General features: G+C 45.2%; 1 protein-coding gene across 5 annotated transcripts in view; it reads left to right on the top strand.

Annotated features, from left to right (window-relative positions):
* Positions 1-21,132, top strand: part of BBS1 (Bardet-Biedl syndrome 1) — a 125,460-nt gene extending 104,328 nt beyond the window's left edge. For 4 of the 5 annotated variants that reach the window (XM_077456136.1, XM_077456156.1, XM_077456149.1 and 1 more), the window contains 4 exons: positions 139-272; positions 4,719-4,853; positions 15,949-16,035; positions 19,928-21,132. In XM_077456136.1, the coding sequence (XP_077312262.1) occupies positions 139-272; positions 4,719-4,853; positions 15,949-16,035; positions 19,928-20,014 (443 nt within the window). In that variant the 3' untranslated portion in view covers positions 20,015-21,132. The remainder of the gene's footprint in view (positions 1-138; positions 273-4,718; positions 4,854-15,948; positions 16,036-19,927) is intronic. The other variant, XM_077456144.1, reaches the window with a different exon arrangement.
* The last annotated feature ends 3,132 nt before the right edge of the window (positions 21,133-24,264 follow it).

Below are 24,264 nucleotides of genomic sequence, written 5' to 3'. Positions count from 1 at the left end.
GGTCTATCACATAAGATCCCAATAAAACACATTTACGTTTTTGGTTGTAATATGACAAAACATTTCAACGGGTATGAATACTTTTTCAAGGCACTGTATAGATGAAAACATAAAAGCATTATTTCTTCTTTTTGCCAGCCATGCACCGTGTATTTCAAATGGATTTGTACCGCCTACGTCTTAATGCTGCCCGAGCATATGTTAAGGCCCTGGATGCTAGTCTTACACCAGTATCTTCAACTATGCAAGAACCACTTACACTCAATGCTATTGTAAGTACACGCTGCTTTATGCATTTGTTTTTCTGAGGTGTGCACTTTATGGTAGAATCAAAGGTTTGTTATGCAAAAAGGAACCACTTTTTTAATATTTTAAACCTGAAATCAGAGTTTCAACACTTCTGCTATCACATTCCTGCACTTTATTTTGCACTGCATTGTATTATTGTACTTTATTTAGGATATATTAAGGTTCGTATTTATGGTTATCTATTACACTATAGTGATAGACATCCACTCGGAGGGTGTCAAAATTGGGATTTTTAGACCAGCGCTGCTTTTCTTTTCTTTTTAATCACTATTTTTTTACTTCCAAAAATCAGGGAGGCTGTGATCTGTAGCTTTACCGAATTCTTATATCCCAGTTCCCATTTATGATCTTTGGCGCACATGCCTGCACTATCAGCTCAGCTTGATTATTGTGTCTTAATTTCCAGGAAATTATTATTATTATTATTATTCAAGATTTATGTAGCAGGTAACAGTTTGTGCAGTGTTTTACAAGATAAAGGGAGACTGTACATTTACAGTACAATTCAAGACAGGTTAGGGTCCTGCTCATGGGAATTTACAAGTGATACAAAAGGTAACAACTGTGGCAGTATTTGTTCGAGCAAGTAAAATGCAGTTGTTGAGTAGAGGTGAGCTGAAGAGATCAGTTTTTAGACCTCCTCCAAAAGCAGACAGAGTAGGGTATAGCTGTACGTGTTGTGGTAGGGAGTTCTGGAAGTTGAGACAGGCTCTAGAGAAGTCTTAGAGGCATACATGGGAGGAACCATTTAGAAGGATAAAAAGCAGGTCCTATTGAGAGGATCAAAGAGAACAATTTGATTGATATTTTGAGATGAGGATGGTAAAGTAGCTGGGGATGGATGTCTTTGCATGTCGGTGTTAATATTTTAAACTACATTTCTTGGGTAATCACAAGCCAGTGGAGGGAATGGTGGGGGATTGGGGAGAAAGTGGACACTGGGTGGTTGGTGAGGTGGATGAGTCTGAACATGTAGGCTCTTTGCTACATACATTTTGAGTTGGTTGCTAGCGATAAAGAAAAGGTAAATTTATTGAATACCTTATTCAGCTCTATGTATACGCAGGAAAATGGGATCAAGTCCCTAATAGGGATAGTATTGACATGGCTCCAAATGATCCACGATGGTTCAAAATCGAAATGATCCAGAAACATTTAGACAGCATAAAGGTGAATAACGTATCCGGGCAAGATGGCTTACACCCAAGGGTCCTCAAAGGGTTGAGCGCTGTTATATTTAAGCCATTGTTTCTAATTTTTAAAGACTCTTTAATGACTGGCATTGTACCACTGGATTGGTGTATGGCCAATGTGTGCTTGTATTTAAAATGGGATCAAAGTCTTTACCAAGTAACTATAGACATCTTAAAGTTCTATAGTGGAGAGCATACTTAAGAGTTTAATAAAAGACCATATAGAAGAATTTTTGCTAGAAAATATTTGATGCAGTAGTCAGCATGGATTCACGAAAGACCAAAGTTGTCCAATTTGATTTCTTTTTTGAGAAGGTAAACAAAAACGTAGACAAAGGAGTGGCTGTGGACATAGTATACATGGATTTTGTCAAAGCATTTGACAGTTCCCCCACACACGGCTAACATGTGAATTAAAGTCTACAGGCTTAGAAAATTCAGTTTGTAAATTGATAGAAAACTGGATAAAAGACCGTATTTGGAGAATAGTGATTATGGTAATCACTTGCCACCTAGGCCAATTCTGACATTTCTCTCCTACATGTAAAAATCATCATTTTTTTTGCTAGAAAATTACATAGAACCCCCGAACATGATATATGTTTTTTTTTTTTTTTTTTTTTTTTTGCAGAGATCCTAGAGAATACAATGGCGGTCATTGCAACTTCTTATCTTGCACGGTATTTGCGCAGCAATTTTTCAAACACCTTTAGTTTTTTTTTTTCCCCAAAAAAAAAAAAATCAGTAAAGTTTAGCAAAATTTTTTTGCATAATGTGAGATATGAAGTTACGCCGAGTAAACAGATACCTAACATGCCACGCTTCAAAATTGCACATGCTTGTGAAATGGCGCAAAACTTCTTTGCGTAAATATCCCCATAGGTGACGCTTAAAAATTGTTTACTGGTTACATGTTTTGAGTTAGAGGAGGTCTAGAATGATTGCTCTCAGTCTGATATTCTTAGCGACACCTCACATGTGTGGTTTGAACACCGTTTTCATATGTGGGCGGGACTTGCATATGCGTTCGCTTCTGCGTGCGAGCACACGGAGACAGGGGCACTTTAAAAAAAATGTATTCCTATTGTTAATTTTACTTTCAGTTTTTTAGTTTAACACTTAAAAAAAAAAAAAACTGGGACAGCTGAAATTAAAAACCAAAAAACTATCTCGGCTTCTCAGCCGAGGCGGCGCAGTTTGTTTAAAAGCAGAGGCCGGGCGTGACGTCATAACACCGTGCCCAGCCTTGGAGCGATCATAGAGACTCTGGTGATGATCTGGTCTGCCGGAAATCTCTATGGTAAATACCTGGGGCCCGCGGATCCGTTCTTTGATTTATCGATGGCAGCAGTGAGTCAGTAGAAGCAACGGAGGGTGGCGGGTGGGGGAGACGTCCCCTCTTGCCGACCTTAAGAAAGATCAAGTGACTGACCAAACGCTATGATCACTCTTATGGTGTAGCGCAGGGATCCTCAAACTACGGCCCTCCAGCTGTTGCGAAACTACACATCCCATGAGGCATTGTAAAACTCTGACATTCACAGACATGACTGGGCATGATGGGAATTGTAGTTCCTGAACAACTGGAGGGCCGTAGTTTGAAGACCCATGGTGTAGGGAATCGCCAGCTGAAAAAAGACAACATCTGAATGATGCCTGTAGCTGCAGGCATCATTCAGATATACCCGCCCAAAGTCAAGGACGTTGGGCGGTAAATGGTTAAATGAATGAATGGACTAAGATGTGGTGTACTCCAAGTAGAGGAGAACGAGCAAAGAGCAGAGTCATGGAGGCCAAGGGAGTGAGTTTTCCTTTTTGAGGAGGAGCGAGTGATCAACTGACGAAGGATGCTCTTGAATATCAATCCAACTTCCTGGGCAAGAATCTGGCCCCAACTCCCTTGGTTGTGCCACACAATTGGCTTATCCCTATGTCTCATACACACACACACACACACACACACACACACACACACACACACACACACACACACACACACACACACTCCATCAAGTCTAACCTGTGTGTGTGCTTTTGTGTCAGTATTTCATTGTATATCCCTGTATGTTGTGGTCGTTCAGGGGCCTAGCTAATAGTTTTTTTGAAATTATCAATGCTCCCCGCTGAAACCACTGCCTGTGGAAGAGAATTCCACATCTTTACCACTCTTACAGTAAAGAACCCTCTATGCAGTTTAAGATTAAACCGCTTCTCTTCTAACTTTAGTGAATGGCCATGTGTCTTTTTAAATTTCCTTTTCGCTGAAGATTTTTATCCCTATTGTGGAGTCACCGGTATGGTATTTTTACATTGAAATCATATCCCCTCTCAATAGTCTCTTCTCCAGTGAAAATAAGTTCAGTGCTCATAATCTTTCCTCATAACTAAGGTCCTACAGTCTCTCTTTATTAGCTTTGTTGCCCTTCTCTGTACTCTCTCCAGTTCCAGCACATCCTTCCTGAGGACTGGTGCCCAGAACTGGATGGCATAATCCAAGTGCGGCCGTACGAGCGTCTTGTAGAGCAGGAGAATTATCATTATATTTCTGGAGTTATTTCCCCTTTTTAATGCATGCCAATATTCTGTTAGCTTTGCTTGCAGCAGCTTGGTATTGCATGAAATTGCTGAGCCTGTCATCTACTAGGACCCGCAGGTCCGTTTCCATCCTTGATCCCCCCCAGAGGTTCACCCCCTAGTGAGTAGATTGCATTCATATTTTTGCAACCCAAATGCATTATTTAAAATTTTTCTACATTAAACATCATTTGCCATGTAGTTGCTCACCCCATTAATTTGTTCAGATCTTCTTGCAAGGTTTCCACATCCTGCAGAGAAATGATTGCCCTGCTTAGCTTGGTATAGTCCACAAATACTGAGATTGTGCTGTTTGTCCCATCCCCCAGGCCATTTATTAATAAATTAAATCGGATTGGTCCCAGGACAGAACCCTGGGTCTCATTAGCTATTATTGGATCGTGGAGGGTCCTTGACCAATAAGGTTGTTCCGTATATTATAGCACAGCATCTCGGAGATTTGGAGCAAATGGGCTGAGCTGATCAAAGTATTCGCTGCCTGCTGTGTGGCTGCAATGTCATTTATGAAATGTTAATTTTGTGCCATTTATTAGTCTGCTTAGAGGTCTAATCTGCCCATGTCAGCTTTTCCCTTTCTGTCTTTAGTAATAAAGTACATTAAAAAATCCTCTCTTATTCCAGGTACAGGGTATTGGTCCTCGTTTCAAACTGATTCTTAACTTACAGAACACATCACAGAATCGACCATCCATGCAGCTTTTAATTAGTTTCCTGTATGATGAACGACTGTATCAGCTTAAGCCAGCATTCTTTAAGGTAGGCCAAAGAAATCCTGTAGACAACATGGCAAGCATGCATTCATAAATAAGTGAAGAACCAGTTTACCAGAAGCTTACCTTAATTTTATTTAATGCTTTGTTTGCCAAGCTCACATTGCCATGTTGCTTTTAAATGTATGAAAAACATTTCCAATGCGATTTGCAAATATAGGAAATGTATAAAAAACAAGCACTTCTGTTTAGAGTTTATTAGTTTTACTTTGCAGTTTAGCATGTTTGAGTGTTTGGGGACGTTTTTGTATCTATTTAGTGTTGCATTCATGCCAAACAAAACTTGGTTAATAAAAAGTATTTACTGTGTTGTCATCCCTGTTATGGATTACTTTTGAACCTTCCAGTTGCTTCACATCTGAGCTAAATAACTTCCTTTTATGCTAAACATAGAACCCCGATTTTCAAAAAATACAACTCCAATTTTCAAAAAAAGTTGGGACGCTGTGTAAAATCTACATAAAAATGGAATGCAACGATTTACAACTCTCATAAAACCATTTTTTTTTTTCACAAAAGAAAGCAGAAACCATATCAAAAGTTTAAACTGTGGAAAATGTACCACTGTAAGAAAAAGAATGCCATTTTGAAATTGATGGTAGCAACACATCTAAAATTGTTGGCACAGGGCCATGTTTACCATGATGTAGCTTCCCGCCTTCCTTTAAAAACACTCTGTAAACATCTGGGAACTGAGAAGTAGCTTGAGTTTTGGGAGAGAATGTTGTCCCATTCTTCCCTGATAATAGGATTCTAACTGCTCAGCGGTTCTGGGTCTTCTTTGTCGTAATTTTCTTTTCAAGTTGCGCCAAACATTTAAAAATTTTGAAAAGTCTGGAATACAGGCAGGCCAGTTAAGCACCTGGACTCGTCTAATATAAAGCCATGTTGTTATCATAGGTGCAGTATGCAGTTTAGCATTGCCCTGCTGAAATATTTAAGGCCTTCCCTGAAAAAAGACATCATCTGGATGTATATTTCAGCATTGATGATGTCTTTCCAGATGTGCAAGCTGCGCATTCCATATGCACTTTTAGACCACCATACTATCAGAAATGCAGACTTTTGAACTGAGCACTGATGGCAAGCCAGAAGGGTCCCTCTCCCCCTTAGTCCAGAGGACACAGTGTCCATGGTTGCTAAAAAGAATGTCAAATTTCGATTTGTATGACCCCAGAACCGTTTTCCACTTTGCAAAAGACCATTTTAAGTTAGCTTTGGCCCAGAGAAGATGGCAGCATTTCTGGATCATGTTTTGATATGGTTTCTTCTGCACATGATAGAGCTTTTACTTGCATTTTTGGGTGGCACAATGAACAGAGTGATTTTTGGAAGTATTCCTGAACCCATGCAGTGATGTAAAGAACAAGGTCTCCAGCATTGTGCACCAGTTACAAAGGTGAGGCAAACTATTTAACACTCGCACAGGTGCTTACAATGATCAGCATTTATGTATGTAAAACCTTTATAATCAGTTTCAGAAAACAACAGTTTTTTTTTTTTCTTTTTCCATTTTTGGGATAAAGAATTTGCTGGAGCTTAACTTCAATGTGCTAGCACGTTTTACACTTCCTTCCCCTCAGACTGAGAATGCTGCTGTCCAAATGTGGACAGTGCTGATTTATCAAGAGTGGGGGGGATTTCACGTTGAGGAACATTATTCTGAAATAGTTAGATGCTTTTCACAGGTTGATAAACCTCTGCCCATCATAACTTTTGAGATACTTGAGTCTCTAAAATGCTCTTTTTTTTATACCCAGTCATGTTGCTAACCTGTTGCAAAGTGTGTTTTCCAGCTCTTCCTTGTTAGTAACACTTTCTTTGCAAACTTTTTGTTGCCCCATCCCAACTTTTTTGAGACGTGCTGCTGCCATCAATTTCAAAATTACCTTATTTGTTTTTTTAAAATTCAAAGGCTTGGACCGTGATTGTGTCAATTTAAGCAGCCACTTTGTGAGCACCTTAGCCTAACCTTTGGATCTAAGAGATTTCCCTGTAGTTGCTTAAGCCTGATCCATTGTTGACCCGACCACCTAAAGCTTGGCTCAGGTGACTTACTAGTGATGTTAACCATTTACCATCCAGCCACTGTAGATAAACAGCTAGGCGACTCACCCATGAGGGCGTATATAAACTTCCTCCTGCTGCTTGTGTGCGCCCACTAGGGTGTGCATTGGCGCACCCTGAGATTGCGCTGTCTTTCAGACATGACACATCACAGATTGGGGTACAGGGCCCATTGTCCCTGAAAACTGGACATGCCAGTACAGTTTTACCAGATCAGTGCAGTCAGTGTCCCTGATTGCCACCACACTAGTATAGTGTCACCATACCAGTGCAGCCAGACAGTGTCCCTAATCCCTGCCACACCAGTGTCACCCAGCCAAGTGTAGCCAGCAACAGTGTTGACTGTTGACTGTCACAAGACCAGAGCAGCCAGTAATCCTGTTCTTGATCGCCACCAAGTCCCAGTGTAAGCCTGCATCAATGTTTCTGATTGCAGCCACACCAGTCCCAGTGTCACCAGGCAAGGGTAAGTCAGCAGTGTTCCTGATCTCTAGCCATGGCAATCCTGATGTCGCCAGACCATTGTAAGCCAGCAACAGTGTTACTAATTCGTTCCACACCAGCAGCAAACAACAGTGTTGATCACTGCCTTACCAGTCCTAATTTCACCAGACTAGTGTAAGCCAATGACAGTGCTCCTGACTGCAGCCACATTGTAATGCTGGCCATACACTATACGAAAAATTGGCCGAAATTCGGTCATTAAGACAGTTTGTTCGTTTTTCGGCCAGTTAATGGGTACAAAATCGATAATCATTGGGACGTTTTTGAGACAAAAAAAAAAAGGCCAAGTTTGGAAATTTTCTGCTGAACAAACGATAAATTGAAAGGTTAATGTGTTTCCTGTCCGAACTGTTTGCACTGGGTATATGGAAAAAAACGAACAAAAAATTGATTAATTTATGTCCACAGAACGATTTATCGGTCATTACATGATGACACTAACATTGTTTGTTTTTTCGAAAATGAGTTTGGCAGATTTTTCGTATAGTGTATGGCCAGCATATGTCAGCAACACTGTTCCTGATCACTACCCATGCCAAACCCGGTGTTACCAGTCCAGTGCAGCCAGCAACAATGTTCTTGAACGTTAGCCACATCAGTCACAATGTCACCACAAACTAGTGTAGACATCAACAGTGTCTCAAATAGCCTCTACATCAGTACGGTGTCACCAGAGCCAGTGCAGCCAGTAACAGTATTCCTGATCACCGCACTACCAGTGCAGTGTTGCATCTGCCTGCCACATGTACTGACCCTGGCTTGTTTATTGACCACATTCATGCTTGCCACTTGGACTTTTCCTTTGCCTGCTGCCTAAAATAGACCCATCTGCGCGTCCCACGTTCCTGTGAGACACCAGTCCCAGCCATCCCCTGTAGACAACTGTGCTCTTGGAACCAGGACGGGGACTACTACAGGTGATGCTACACTAAGCTATATTCCCTGACCACTCATACAGAGGAGAACATTACAGTACACTGATACAATGTTGATTTATTTTCATGATACACAAGACAAAATGTCCTAGAGATAGACAGTCAAAAAATTATAAAAGTCTCACCCATGTGATATGCCCATACTTGGGAGGAATACCAATACGTGTGTGTGTTGTACGCCAATAATTCAATTTTAGCTGCCTCGGAGGGGACAGGGAGGGGGGCGGGACACGCACCTTTTAGATTACATACAGTGAAAATCTCCTGTTTGCTTGGCAACCTCTGTAATAGGAAGACCTGTCTCCTGGGCCGCCATTGGACCACTGTTCTGTCTCTTATAGGAGATTCTCGCTGTATGTAATCTGTCGCCGCTCGTCCTGGCCCTTCCCTGTCCCCTCTAGGCTGCAGATGGGCATCGATCAGGCTGCACTAATGGCAATAGTGAGGCTGCTGCACTGATGGCAATGGTGAGGCTGCTGCACTGATGGCACTTGTGAGGCTGCTGATGGGCATTGATCAGGCTGCATTGATGGCAATGGTGAGGCTGCAGATAGCTACTGACCCTTATTTTGCTTGAAAGTTCTTTATTTAAAATTTAAGTTTTTTTCCTGAAACGTCCCTCTTAAAATGAATGTACGTGTTATACGCCAATAAATACGGTACTGATTCTGCTAAGAAATGTTGGCATACATTTATTCTAAAAAATTTATAAAATGTATTTACAAAGTTCTATAGCAAAGTTCTTTACTAAGGTAAATTGTGTTTAGTCCATTTTTCCTTTTTATATAGTAAAAAAAACTGTGATGATTAAAAACCACCAAAAGAAAGCTCTGTCTCAAAAAACAATATAAAATTAATTTGCATACAGTGTTGCATGAGCAAGTAATTGTTATTCAAAGTTTTACAGTGCTGAAAACTGAAAAATGGCCTGGTCAGTAAGGAAGTTTGACTTGCTGGTCTTCAAGTGGTTAAAGATCTTTGCATGGTATTTGCTAGCTGCAGATTAGCTTTCTGTAAAGGTAATATGATGAATATGCGTTTGCTGCAGTCAGGTAGATAGAAGAATGTAGCAGGCACCTGTGCATACAAGGAAGGGTCACCCCTTCTATCCATGACCCTTACATTAGTTTATGCCAGACCCTCTATTAGAGCCTGGCATAGCACACTGTACCTGTCTTGTCTAAAAACGAGTGTTGTAAATACCTGTTTAGAGCTGTCTTTAGGCCGCCGGTCACATGACCCGTACAGCTCTGATGGATGGTTTCTGCAGGAGGGGCCGTGATCTCACTCTGACGTCAGTCAGGGAGATCACATGGCCGCTCAGCCTCCTGCAGTAGCCATGGAAACCGGCCGAGAATCACGTGACCGGCCTGAAGATCACGCTAAACGGGTATTTACAATGCTCTTTTTAGAAAAGAATAATGCAGTGTGCTAAGTCAGGATATAATACAGGGCTGGCAGTAATAATTTATATTTCTCTTATTATATTCACCGACCGACACAGCTCCTCTCTGTAACTACATGGGTTGTATAGCCTGCCATTAGGAGAAACTAGGCAAAATTGTTACACAATACACAGATCTTTAATCCCGCCCCGGGGGCGGGCCTCGTGCTATCAACCCTCCTCCTGCTAGCAGCTTCAGTTTTTATTTTGCCTAGCAAGGAGAATGACCTAGGAAACCCTGCGGGCCTCTCAGTCCATATTTTACTTCAGGTTTGCTGCTTTTTGTGCAAGATGAGAGATCCTGAGATCTTCTTCTATCAACTGCCGGCTGGGTGACAGGCTGGTTAATGAAATCCTTGTAGTCCCCCCCCCAGTCCGGCCATCGAGCGTGAGCAGGCCGCAGCTACAGCTCGGCAGGCCACGACATACCTCATGCTCCAGAGGTGGTCGGTGAGCTTCAATGCATTGGGGTATACATATGACTGGGCTACTGATGTCTGGATCACAGTATACCGGGCCAGCAGCTACCCTGTAACTGCGCAGGCGTAGGTCTGTGATGGAATGTCTCCCAGCTCTTCAGGACTGGTAAGTACGGCTCTCCCTGCTTTGGTGAGGGGAGCAGCTGGGCATTCCCTAGGGGGTCGATTCAGGGGCCACCTCAGCTCCTTATCTTCTCTCCCAAGTCCCCATCACCCCTCCCTTCCTCCTCTGAGGGGGATGTCTGCATGCGCTGCGGGCAGTGTGTGTGTGGGTCGCTGTTTCTCACCTGTGGGGCCTCTGTGCGGTTGCTGTCAGTCCTGGTCCAGGTCTGGGGGTCCCAAAAAAGCAGTTTTGTGGAGGCTGTCTGTCAGCAGGCAGCTCGTTTTTTTATTTTTGCTCTATTCACCACATGGCGCCGTTCCGGCGGCCATCTTGGATTTGGGAAAGCTATAGATTCCCCTGGGGAGCTTCAGCAGCCATTTTCCCTAGGATTCCTATTGATTACATTGGCAGCCATTTTGTGAAAGCCTGAATGCTTTCTTCACCACTGGCCTCTTGTGACAGCATGCAATGTGCTTGCTCTTGTTACTTCCTGTATCCCGTGTGTGAGGGACACTGGATGGCTCTGTGCTTGAACGCTGAAGCTGTTCTGCAGATCATTGCACCACTGTTAGAGCTGCTGCTGCTGACACAGTTTTTTCTCCTCTCTGCACATGGGAACCTCCTAGGGACTACAGGCACTATTGTTGGCATTCACAGAACGCCCCAGGGTGGTGAGTCTAGCGCTAAGCACCCCCCCACCCCCCACGCGGTGGCAGCAGGAGGGTGGGAGCTTCACTGTCCTAAGTCCCCTTGCAGGTGGCAGACAGGATAGGGTCAGCATGGCTTCAGAAACTGGTGTCTCTTCCTCCGAAATCCAGGCAATAGCAACCGGGTCACCTGTGGTTAGTGCGGTGCGCATGGACACCCTGACGGCGTTCCTGGACTCCTATGTTGCTAAGATAGAGGCGGCACGTGGCAGCAAAGGTGCACGTAAGAGGCCCCTGCCCCCCCCCCCCCCCCCGTCCTCTGGGGAGAGCTCTGATGCAGACTCGGGCCCTGCTTTGACCTATCAGACGTGGCTGACAGGACCATTCGGACAGCGAGGATGATTCCCCGTCCGGGTCCGGGCGCGACAAGGCGCTTGTTGGAGCACTTATTACAGCTGTGCGTGATACCCTAAAGATTCAGGAGCCAGCGGATTCCTCTGCTGATGTACCGGTCCCTTTTGGGTCCCACAAGCCAGCACGTTCACCTAAGGTGTTCCCATATTTGACTTATTTTGACAAATTTATCTACAGGGAATGGGGTCGCCCGCAACAAACTTTTTCAGTCCCCAAAAAACTTGGCGGTGCGTTACCCCTTTGAGTAAAGCCTTCTCAAAAAGTGGTCGGCTCCTCCGATCGTGGACCCCCCAGTATCTAGGTTGAATAAAGTAACCATGATCCCGGTTGAGGGGACTCCTGCATTCAAGGATCCCACAGACAAGAAGGCCGAAGCAGTGGCTCGTTCCTTGTTTACGGTTGTGGGGTCAGCCGTGCGACCTGTACTGGCATCCGCACTGGTGTCGCAGACACTGACTGAGTGGGCAAAACTTTTGTGCCGCGAATTGGGAGAGCATACTGCCTCCCCTGTCTGCGTGGAGCTAGCAGACCAACTAGTGCATGGCCTTAAGTACGTTTGTCCTTGATACTCTCCCTCTGCTATCCAGGGCCTCAGTGTCAGCCGTGGTGATGAGGCACCTTATTTGGCTGAAATGCTGGTCCACTGACCAGGCATCCAAGAAAGCCCTGACAGATCTTCCCTTCCTTGGCGAACGGCTCTTTGGAGCATCGTTGTATGACATTATTAAAAATGCCACGGGTGGTAAGAGTAAACTACTCCCACAGGCCAGGAAGGCTAAGGAGCCACGCCGCAGGCAAGGGCCCTCCTTTTCTGCTCACAAGCGGCTTTTTCGTCCGCCCAGTGCTTCAGCAAAACAACCCCAGCCCGACAGGACGCCCACGGACAGTCAGAAACGTCCCTGGAACCGCAAGCCTAACAAGCCTGCGAACAAAAGTGCCACCGCATGAAGGTTTGCCCCCACCCGTGTCTCGGGTGGGGGGTCGTCTTCGGGAGTTTGCAGCCCATTGGAACTCCCGGTTATCAGACCAATGGGTCTGCGATCTGATTTCCGCAGGTTACAAGATAGTTTCTCTCTTGGCCGCCAAACAGATTCTTCCCCCTCCAGCATACTCGCGTCCCCGGTTCGCCGGAAGGCCCTGCTAGGGGCAGTAAGGGACTTGCTGAATCAGGGGGTGATTGTACCAGTTCCGGACTCGGAACGCTTCCAGGGGTTCTACTCATCTGTTTGTGGTTCCCAAGAAGGAAGGGGTACGTCCAATCTTGGACTTAAAAGCCCTCAATCACTTTGTAAAAGTGCAGAGGTTCAGAATGGAATCAGTTCGCTGAGTAGTCGCTGCACTCCATCAAGGGGACTTCCTGGCATCCTTGGACATTCAGGATGCCTACCTGCACATACCCATATGCCTTCGGCATCAAAAGTCTGGGATGCCCATTACCAGTTTGCGGCTCTTCCCTTTGGCCTGGCATCAGCGCCCCGAGTCTTTACCAAAGTACTGGCTCCAGTATTGGCGTTGCTGCGACAACGCGGGATCGCGATCGTGGGTTACCTAGACGATCTCCTCCTGAGAACTTCTTCTACCTCAGAATTAGGGGAGGATGTGGCGATCACCATGCAGACCCTGCAAGAATTTGGGTGGCTGTTGACCCTAAGGAAGTCGGTGGTGGTGCTGACACAGCGTCTGGAGTACCTGGGTTTACTGCTGGATTCCAGGGAAGCGAGGGTCTTTCTCCCCTCAGACAAATTGCAGACTCTTGCATGCGAGTGCTGGGGCTCATGGTAGCCTCTTTCGAGGCAGTACCTTATGCACAGTTCCACACCAGAGTCCTGCAGCCGGAGATCTTGACAAAATGGGACAAATCTCCGTTGTCCCTGGATCGGCAGATCCAGGTGAGCCAGCCATTCAGGGATTCCCTGATCTGGAGGTTGAGGAAACTGGTGATTCAGGCCGGAAAATCATTCCTTCCTCTGAATTGGACGGTGATCACTACGGACGCCAGTCTGGCCGGCTGGGGTGGAGTGATGGGTATCCAGTCGGCTCAGGGCCTCTGGTCGACGGCCAAATCCAGGTTGCCGATCAATCTGCTCGAATTGAGAGCGATCAGGCTGTTCCTCCACACATGGTCGATGAGTCTTCAAGGGCGTCCGATCAGAATACAGTCAGACAACGCCACGGCTGTGGCATACATAAATCACCAAGGGGGAACAAGAAGCTCCGCCGCTGCTTGGGAGGTCACTCACATACTTCGGTGGGCAGAGCGACACGTTCCGGCCCTGACGGCCATTTACATCCCGGGGGTGGAAAATTGGCAGGCGGACTATATGAGTCGACAGATGCTGGACCCAGGAGAATGGGCATTGCATCCGGAGATATTCAGGCTGCTGAGCCTGAAATGGGGCACACCAGAGGTGGATCTATGGCCTCCCGGCTCAATCGGAAGGTCCTGAGATTCGTGTCCAGGACAAGAGATCCGTGGGCAGACGCGTCAGACGCGCTGGTGGCTCCGTGGGATCAGTACCAGCTGATCTACGCCTTTCCTCCACTGAAACTGTTGCCATGTCTGCTTCGCAGAGTGGAAGCCGAGGGGATTCCAGTAATCCTGATTGCCCCAGATTGGCCTCAGCGGGCCTGGTACGCAGACCTGGTGTGCCTGGTGGCAGACGCTCCCTGCCGACTGCCGTTGTGAAAGGACCTCCTATCTCAAGGTCCAATCTTTCACCCTGCTTTATCATCGTTGGCTTTAAAGGCCTGGCTGTTGAAAGCCAGGTATTGAGGAACCGGGGTCTGTCGGACTCGGTGATTCCGACTATGCTGAGAGCGTGGAAATCTTCTTCCAGGAAGATATACCATCGTACTTGGAAGGCCTATATCTCCATGTGTGAGGAGAAAGGGTGGCATCCAGGATCCTGCTGTTTCTTCAGCAAGGTGTTGACCAGAGGTTGGTGTTGAGCACCATCAAGGGGAAAATTTCAGCTTTGGCTGTCTTTTTTTATTTTTTTCAGCGACACCTAGCGTCTCACTCATTGGTGAGTACCTTTGTTCAGGGGGTGCGCCATGTAGTCCCTCCGGTGCGTTCTCCGTTGCCTCTGTGGGATTTGAACCTGGTGTTGTCGGCGCTTCAGAAGCCACCGTTTGAGAATACCAGGGAGATTCCTCTGTTGACCCTTTCACAGAAGGTGGTCTTTCTAGTGGCCATCACATCGGTCAGGAGGATTTCAGAACTGGCGGCCTTGTCCTGCAATTCGCCTTATCTGGTCATCCACAGGGATAAGGTGGTGTTGCGTCCGCAACCGTCTTTTCTACCGAAGGTGGTCTTGGCCTTTCATATCAATGAATTGTATTGCCATCATTGTGTCCTAAGCCGAAGCACCCCAAAGAGGTGGCCCTTCATGCTCTCGATGTGGTTAGGGCTCTGAAGGTGTACTTGTCTGCCACAGCTTCCTTTCGGGAGTCAGACTCACTGTTTGTTTCGGTGGCTGGTCCTAAGAAGGGCATGGCGGTCTCGTCGCCATCCATTTCCAGGTGGATCAGACAGATTGCAGGTGGATCAGACAGATTGTAGTCCAAGCCTACGCCTTGAAGGGGCAGGTGCCCCCCTTTCCAATAATGGCCCACTCTACAAGAGCAATCGGAAAATCTTGGGCTTTCCGACACCAAGCGCCTGTCGCTCAGGTGTGTAAGGCGGCGACCTGGTCATCTGTCCATACGTTTACCAAGTTTTACAATGTAGACGTCAGTGCATCGGCTGATGCTGGTTTTGGCTGCAAAGTTTTGCAGGCGGCCGTGTAGTTGCTATTGAGTTTTTTCCTGGTTTTTTGATAAAAACACAGTACTGTTTCATTAATGCACTGTTGCATTACTTCCGCAATGCTCGGTCAGGGGGATCACTCCTGTTGAGGATGCCCGGTTTTGTGGTGGAGTTTCCCCACACTGCTGTTTTTTGTGGGTTTAGTTTCACTAGTTCCCATTTGCCATGGTGGATGAAGTTTTTAATGCTGTTTTTTTTTTCCCACCCCTCGTTTGGCACTGCTTGGGGACGTCCCATATAGTTACAGAGAGGAGCTGTGTCGGTCTGTGAATATAAGAGAAAATAGGATTTTTGTACTCACCGTAAAATCCTTTTCTCTGTAATTCACCAACCGACACAGCACCCACCCCTCCTGATCAGCATAGAGATGACATACAGAAAGTGGCAGGTTCAGCGAGTTTTTACAGTTTAGAGAGGGGCAGATTACACCGCACAAGCATGGTGCTGTTTATTCTTCTTTAGGGGACCAGAATCAGTTTTTTTTTTTTTTTTTTTAAGGGAGGGGGTGTTAACAAACACTTATAAATATTTGAAGACTACAAAGGTATTTGTCCTGTATAACTAGCATTTTTGGCGATCTATTTGCCTTCTTTATAAATCTAAGTAATGCTGTTATTTATATTGTACCTGACAGAACTATTTAGTAACTTCCTATCTATGGTCCAATACTTTCTCCTCAGGTTCCACTTCTCGTTCCGGGTTTAAACTATCCAATTGAGACATTCATTGACTGCTGCTCTGATAAAGGCATTTCTGATATCATTAAGGTAATTTTTCTCATTCATTCAATCTTTGAGTCAGTGCATATTTTCCAAAATTCTTCAAACTTAAAGTAGCAGCAAAATGTATTTGGACAAAATGACTTTAAAGCGGACCTCCAGTCGTTTTTTCAACTTTCCATCTATTAAATCTTCTGCCCTTGTTCTTTTAACTTTGGCTGGAGCTGTGTCTCTGTGTGTCTGTGTAAATCCAGGAAGTGAACAGGCAGCAGCTTCAGCTGCCCACAGTTAAAATGGATGCAGACAGACATAGTGGAGGGAGATTTCTGCAGCACATTTGGCCAGAACAGAATAACAGTATATATAAAATAATATGCAGGTTGGAGGGAAGCATCAGCTTGGCAAAGATGTTTTGATTACAAATTATTTGAGGAGACTGCAGTTCCTCTTTAAGGACAACTATTGTGGAAAATGTTTGTTTTATTTAAAACGGAGGTCCACCATAAGTGGACCTTGCGCTCATCGGAACCCTCCCCCCCCCCTCCGGCACCACAATTGGCACCTTTCAGGGGGGAGGAGGGTGCAGATACCTATACAGTACAGGTATCTGCACCCACTTCCGGGATAGCTCTCTGCGGAAAGGGGCGTAGATTACGCCCCTTTCCGCAAGTGCCCCGCTGCCTGCTGGGAAACACACAGATCCCAGAGGCAGCGGGGACCGTCCTTATTGCGCAGCGCAACTCGCGCATGCACAGTAGGGAACCGGGAAATGAAGCCGAAAGGCTCCATTTCCTGATTCCCATACCCAAGATGGCGGCGGCAGGGCCCGAGAGACGATCTAGAGATCGGCTTCGGGTGCCGACATCGCGGGCGCGCTGGACAGGTAAGTGTCACTATTTTAAAAGTCAGCAGCTGCAGTATTTGTAGCTGCTGGCTTTTAAAAAAAAAAAAAAACGCGGAGTCCCGGCGGACTCCCACTTTAAAGTGGATGTAAATCCTTACATCTACTCAATGAAGCTATGTGGCAGATGGGGTTTAATGTTGAAAAATGTAAAGTTATGCACTTGGGGGCTAAGAATATGCATGCATCATACATGCTAGGGAGAGTACAACTGGGGGAATCCGTAGTGGAGAAGGATCTGTGGATTTTGGTAGATCATAAGCTCAATAATAGCATGCAATGCCAAGCTGTGGTTTACAAAGCGAGCAAAGTCCTTTCATGTATTAAGAGAGGTATGGACTCCAGAGAGAGATATCATTTTGCCCCTGTTCAAAACATTAGTAAGACCTCATCTGGAATATGCAGTTCACTTTTGGGCACCAGTTCTCAAAAAGGATATTGGGGAACTGGAGAAAGTGCAGAGAAGGGCAACCAAACTGATAAGAGGAACCCAGCTATGAGGAAAGATTAGAGGAACTGAATTTATTCTCTCTTGATAAGAGGAGATTAAGGGGGAATATGATCAACATGTACAAATATATAAGGGGTCCATATAGTGAACTTGGTGTCGAGTTATTCACTTTACAGTCAACAAAGGGGGCACTCTTTAAGTCTAGAGGAAAAGAGATTTAATTTCCAAATACGGAAAGGTTTCTTCACAATAAGAGCTATAAAAATGTGGAATAGACTCCCTGCAGAGGTGGTTCTGGCCAGCTCAGTGGATTGCTTTAAGAAGGGCCTGAATTATGTCTTAAGTGTACATAATATAACTGGGTACTAACATTTATAGGTAAAGTTGATCTGGGGAAAATCCGATTTGCCTCTTGGGGGATCAGGAAGGAATTTTTTTCCCTGCTTTAGCAAATTGGATCATGCTCTGCTGTTTTTTTTTTGCCTTCCTCTGGATCAACTGTGGGTATAGAATTGGTTATATGGGATTGTATGATATTATTATTTTATTTATTTTTTATTTTTTTGTGGTTGAACTGGATGGACTTGTGTCTTTTTTCAACCTGACTAACTATGTAACTATGTAAGTTATTGGCCTCAAGTTAATGCACAGGTCAAAAAATCCTCCTATAGAAGCTGTACCTGTTGAACTGCAGCCCTCTGTTTTCTACATCAGTTCACACCCCCCTCTACACAGCACACAGGAAACATATACAGCTTAGCCTATCAGTCACATGCTGTTTGCTGGAGCTCTCCTTCCCCATCCTCATCCATCTATTGGAGACAGCAGTGAGTCATGCAGACAGCAACGGAACTAGGCAGCAGAGAGAAATGATGATCAGTGCTTTGGATTGAGGGAAGTACACAATATAGAAGCATTTGCTTTGCATATCAGAGGTTTACAACCACTTTAATGTATATGTACAGAATATATGTATCTTATATTTACACTGTGCAAATTTTGTCTATTTTATAAAAAATCTCACGTTGCTAACTTTCTTAAGTTTATCGATTGCATTCATTTATACTACAGTGTGACAGGAATATGGGTAGGGATAATCCATTAAAGCGGTATTCCAAAACAAACAATTTAAATATTGCAGCTTATCAATAATTGGGTATGGTGGCTGCATTTGTTTGGGTTTTTTTTTTCAGGCCTTTTTTCCTTCTGTTTTCACCTGGTGATCTGGCCAGTAACATGCCTCCTGTTTTAGAGTGCAACCACTCTGAATGAATGAGCACAGGGGGCACAGCAAGACAGCAGCATTGCCTTGGGCTGGAGGGTAGTGTTAAATGTACTAACAAATTTAAATACACAAATAAAGTGAAGCCAAACACCAGCTCACACTTTGTATTAATTTAAAGCAAACTGTTTTTTGTTTTTTTTTTTTCCATCCAGGATTAAGATTTTACATGAATAAATAAAAGCTGATCATTCTAAGTACTCCTACCAGTGTTTGTTTGACTCATCCCTGTAAACTGATATATCTGGAAGAGAGCTTGTTCATATTGAAAAACAACAGTCTTACTGGCTAGATCACCAGATAAAAACAAAGCCTAAAAGAAAATTAATACAGCCATCACGTCTAAGCATTGCTAAGCTGCTATACAATAAATCTTTGCTTTTTGGTTTCATAACGCCAATTATTTTATGCGATGGCTGCATTCATTTTCTTTTTTAGACATTCTTCTATTTCCTTTAGTGATGCAGCCAGTAAGTCCATTGATTTTCAAAAGAACAAGCTCTCCAGCAGAATGTATCAGCTACAGAGATGAGACAAACCATTTAATACTAGCAGGGATTTCTTACAATAATCTGCTTTTATTTATGTCAAATCCTTATATGCAGTTACAGAAAACAGTTTCTCATTCCTTTTTGGATACAGGATTTTCTGTACTCTATTTATATCCCAACCAACATGTCCATTCAGCTCACTTTGCTCATGTTACATGCTTTGATTCAGCTTCCTCTGGCTCTTTTTTCACATGCTTGATCAAGACATAACTTAGTATTGTAGCTCCTGTTGTCTTTAATAGGTGGCATCAACCCTTCTGGCACAAAGAGCATGGGGCAGTTTCAATTGCTGACCTGGGGCCAGGGCCTGAATGTGGTCCTTTGGTTCCCTTTATCCGGCTCTTGGGGCATTATTTTTCCAGTGATGGGGCACTGTTTCTCCCAATTACACCAATAATGGGGCACTATTCCTGCCACCGACCAACAACGAAGCACTATTCCGTTAAATGTTGCCAACAACGGGGCACCATTTCACCCATTAGACTCAATGATTGGATATTGCTTACTCCCGTTGACAGCAGAGAATTTTCTACTCCTACCAGCCCCCCCCCCCCCCCCACCCCCAAAGCTTTGAAGGACCATATACTGGCCCTTTGTTTAGAAAGTTTGAAGACCCCTGTACTATAGCACAGGCCATGTCTCATACTCCTGACACTGAACTGTGAACCTTTGCAATTGTAAAATTATTTTTTGCTGGGTTTTTGTACTATTGTCACATTTATTTCAGATTAAACCGCCATGTATTCTCTTTATAGGTTTTTGTCTTGAAAGAGGGGAAAAGCACACCACTGATCACTGCCCATATCAGTATGCCAGTCAGTGAAGGACTGGTAGCTGCCTGATCAGAACTTCAAAAGTCTAGTTGCTGGAAGGAGGCTTCAAAACACATACCAAGATGAAGAGTCTACAAACGCAAAAGGATCAGTATAATATGCATGTAGATTTATTTAAGGATGCATTTCACTAATTTGTTCTCATAAGATTTTAGTGTAATTTTGCAGCTACCTTTTTTAAGGCACATATTTTTGTGACCAAGCATAAAACATTGGTTATTAGGAAAAAAAAGGCAACATCTGCCCACTGTGCCCTCCACATTTAAAGCCTTGTCAGCTTCTACATATAAGCATCTTAAAATGTTATCAGTGAATGTTAAACCAGCAAACATAAGTGCAGGAATCTTTCATCACATTCCTATGGGGTAAAAAATACACAGAAGTGTATAATCAGTTTTTATCAATTTAATATCATTGACAAATGTTGATGATGCAATATTTTCACTATTAAGATTTTTCAAACGAATCAATGATTATCTATGCTTATGTTAGTTAGGACATTAGTATTCTGCAGGGACAGGGTAGAGCAGCCCTTACTAACCAGCAACATACTTTATGTGTATTCAGATATAGAATTGCATGTGTCATATACACTCTATGTGCAATAATCTAACTGCACAATTGATAATGATCACAGTTTGATTGTTTGAGAAAAATATGATACTAGAGGTCGGCCGATATTTGGCATTTTTTAATTAATCGGCATCGGCCGATTGTGCTGATAAAAAAAAGCAGATTATAACTTCAGCGCGACTTGCAAATGACTTCTGTAATAGAAGTCAATGCAAGTTGCCTGAAGTCTTCAGTGGAACAACTTGTCTCCTCTCTGGGCAGTCTGCCAAGAAAAGACCAAAGAGATACAACGTTTTAAACTTATCATTGAACTGAACTCCTGTGGAGGAGTTCTCAGCATTTAAAGACTAAATCTTTTCTAACACTTGTTGCTTACAAGTAAAAATCCTGTATTTTCTGCTAGAACATCACTTAGAACCCCCAAATATTATATATATTTTTTAGCAGAGACCCTAGGGAATAAAATAGCGGTTGTTGCAATGTTTTATGTCACACAGCATTTGCTCAGCTGTTTATCAAACGCAATTTTTTTGGAAAAAATACAATAATGATTTTTTTTTTTTTTTTTTATGAAAACAGTAAAGTTAGTCCATTTTTTTCATCCAAAAGTTTTGATTACATGTTTTTGTGTAATTAATATTTTAACATATAGTTTTTTTTTTTTTTAATCTAAATTATACATGGAAGCGAACTGATTGGAGGTTTGTTTTGTTTAATAAATGTTTAAATGTAAGAAATTTTGTGTACCACTTATTACTTAAGGCTGCTTTCGCACTGCAGTGGTCAGGCGGTGACGGTAAAACGCTGCTAGTTTTAGCGGCGCTTTACCGTCATTTTAGTGGCGCTATTCGGCTGCTAGCATGGCACTTATAACCCAGCTAGCGGCCGAGGAAGGGATTAAATCCACTCGTGGGGGGCGTGTCCAAGATGGCGACCTGAGAGGTTGTGGTTGCTGGAGCTCTGCTGACTCTTTTATCCGGACTTTAAACTCCGCACCTCAGACTCACCTACAAACTACACCTGTGTGCTCCGGATGTCAGGCAGAACCAAACGCAAGGGGAAAAAGCACTCCTGTCCGGATCCTGCCCCGGTTTTGAGCCTGCAGACGGCATCTCCGCTCGTGCAGGCGCGCAACATGGCGTCTCAAACGGAGATGGAGGATCGGGAAGAGGATGCTGAGGTCGGCTTCAGAGATGTTATGGCGGCCATTGCTTCCTGTCAGGCGGCGCTGACTAACAAGATAGAGGCGGTGCAGCTGGACGTCGGCCTGGTCCGACAGGACCTTGACAAGTTACGGTCGCGGGTGTCGGAGGCGGAACAGCGCGTTGGCCGGGTGGAGGATCTCACATCGGAGCACGCAGAGTCCATCCGCACCCTTCACACTCGAGTGCGGGCCCTGGAGTACAAGGCCGACGACGCGGAGGACAGGAACCGGCGGAACAATCTTCGTGTCGTCGGCCTGCCCGAGGGGGTGGAGGGGAGAAACCCTACGGTTTTTGTGGAAGAACTGCTGCGCAGCCTTCTACCTGAAGCACAGTTTTCATCTTATTTTACCGTCGAGAGGGCGCATCGGGTTCCCCCCACCCCGGGCCCCCCGGGGGCACGACCGCGCACGCTTATCTTTAGGCTCCTGCATTTTCGAGACCGAGACGAAGCACTCCGGGCGGCCCGTCGGATGGGAGACCTGAAGTACCAGAATGCCACCATCATGATGTTCCCGGATTACTCCTTGGAGACGCAGAAATTGCGAAGATCCTTTGACCATGTGAAGGCTGGATTGCGAGCCCGGAATATTAAATATAGCGTTCTCTTCCCGGCTCGGTTGCGGGTGCAGGATGGTGAGGCCACCCGATTCTTCACCGACCCGCGTGAGGCTGCGGCCTGGCTGGACTCCCTCCACGTCGGTGAGCCTTAGCGATGGAGCTACATGTCTGTTGTTATCCCTGATCAGTCTCATCTATGTTTTTTCCCCCCTGGTTTGTCCTCCCTACTGTATGTGCGAGACTCTCCTGTTGGAGGTAAGCTGGGGGGATTTGGATTTCTTTTGGATCTCTTATGTTTTTGTGCTCATGACCTGCCTTCAGGTGCGGGACTGTACACCAGCGGATGTTCGGGTGCAAACACTTGAACCTAGCGCCCACCATGAGCCTGGATGGATACTGTCCTCACCTGTGACAGCCGCTGCGGACCTCATGGGGGCCCGAGATTGTGGTCATTTGCCTCCGCAGGACTTGTTGGAAACTGAACATACAATATGGAGGTGGGGATGGAGCTTTGGACATATAGGGCTCTGAAACAATGTTAACCGCTGTAGCGTGGGGTAACTCTGGCGGTATACCCACTCCACCTGGTTGTGACTGAGGCTGCATACAGCTCCGGGGGGGACATGTCCTGCAAATGGTTATCTTCCAGCAGGCAATTGAGCAGTCTTCTTATCCTGCAAGCTTTCTGATCGAGGTGATGTTTCAGGGATTAACTGTTGTTTGAAACCCCTACCGGGAGGTGGGAGACTCGTTCTGCATCAGTCAGCATCTCTACGGCCCACATATGCCTTTGGGCAAAACCTCTTGCTATGTACTAGTACCCTCCTTAGTGGATGACTTGGTTACGAGTTTGGGGGATTGAGGTACCCCTGGGTTTGGGGGGGGTGCGGGGAGGGGGGAGGTGTTCCTGTTATCTGCCGTTGCAGATGGGGTGTTTTTCCTTTTTTTTGTTCTGTTTTTTTGTTATTTTAGTTCCTGTTGGAGTGGCTTTATGATTCAGGGGAATGTGCTCACTTTTCACTGCTGTCGGGTATGGATGGGTTCTGTGGGCACCTTCTCATCTGGTTTTGATGTGGGGGGGCACCTGTGGATTGTGACACATTATACACTTTCTTGGCCTGATGGGTGAAGTCTCGGTTATTTCTTGGAATGTCCGAGGTCTCAACTCGGCGACCAAGCGATCTCTAGTATTTAAATTTTTGCAAAGGTTTAATCCTCACATCTGTATACTTCAAGAAACTCACCTGATTGGTTCGCGGATTCTAGGGGTCCGTAGGGCCTGGGTAGGTACACACTACCACGCCACTTACTCTAATTACGCTAGAGGTGTCAGTGTCCTGATCCACAGGTCCCTCCCGATCCAGGTCAAGGGGGTGCGGACGGACCCTGGAGGCCGTTATGTAATTATACATATGTCTGTGTATGACAAAGATATGGTATTGGTGGGACTCTACCTGCCCCCCCCCCCCCCGTAAACGGTCAGTTGCTATACGACATTATGCAAATAGCCTTAGGATTCCATACTCCGGAGGTCCTCCTGGTTGGGGATTTCAACTTGGTCCCCCAGCAGGACCTGGACAGACTGCACCCTACTTCCCGGGCTGGTGATGAGCTCCGGAGTTGGGCGAACACTTTTTCCCTAACTGACCTCTGGCGCCACTATCATCCCGATGGCCGCGAATTTACTTGTCACTCGGCCACCCACCGGGCAATGTCTCGCATAGACCTGGCCTATGCCTCCCCTGGGGCTCTGAGATGGTCCAGGTCTGTGCGACACTTGCCCCGGGGGATCTCCGATCATGCCCCGCTCATGCTTGTGTTGTCTCTATCAAACCCACCAAATTCGAGGGTGTGGCGTCTGTCTGGGTTCTGGGCCACTGATGAGCGACTGAGGGAGAAAACTGATGAGGCTGTTAGTAATTT

This window comes from Lithobates pipiens, unplaced genomic scaffold (genome assembly GCF_037356315.1).
Source record: "Lithobates pipiens isolate NorthernLeopardFrog02 unplaced genomic scaffold, aLitPip1_a1.2 Scaffold_10, whole genome shotgun sequence".
In the NCBI taxonomy this organism is placed as follows: domain Eukaryota; kingdom Metazoa; phylum Chordata; class Amphibia; order Anura; family Ranidae; genus Lithobates; species Lithobates pipiens.
This window is presented reverse-complemented; position numbering and strand designations above follow the sequence as displayed.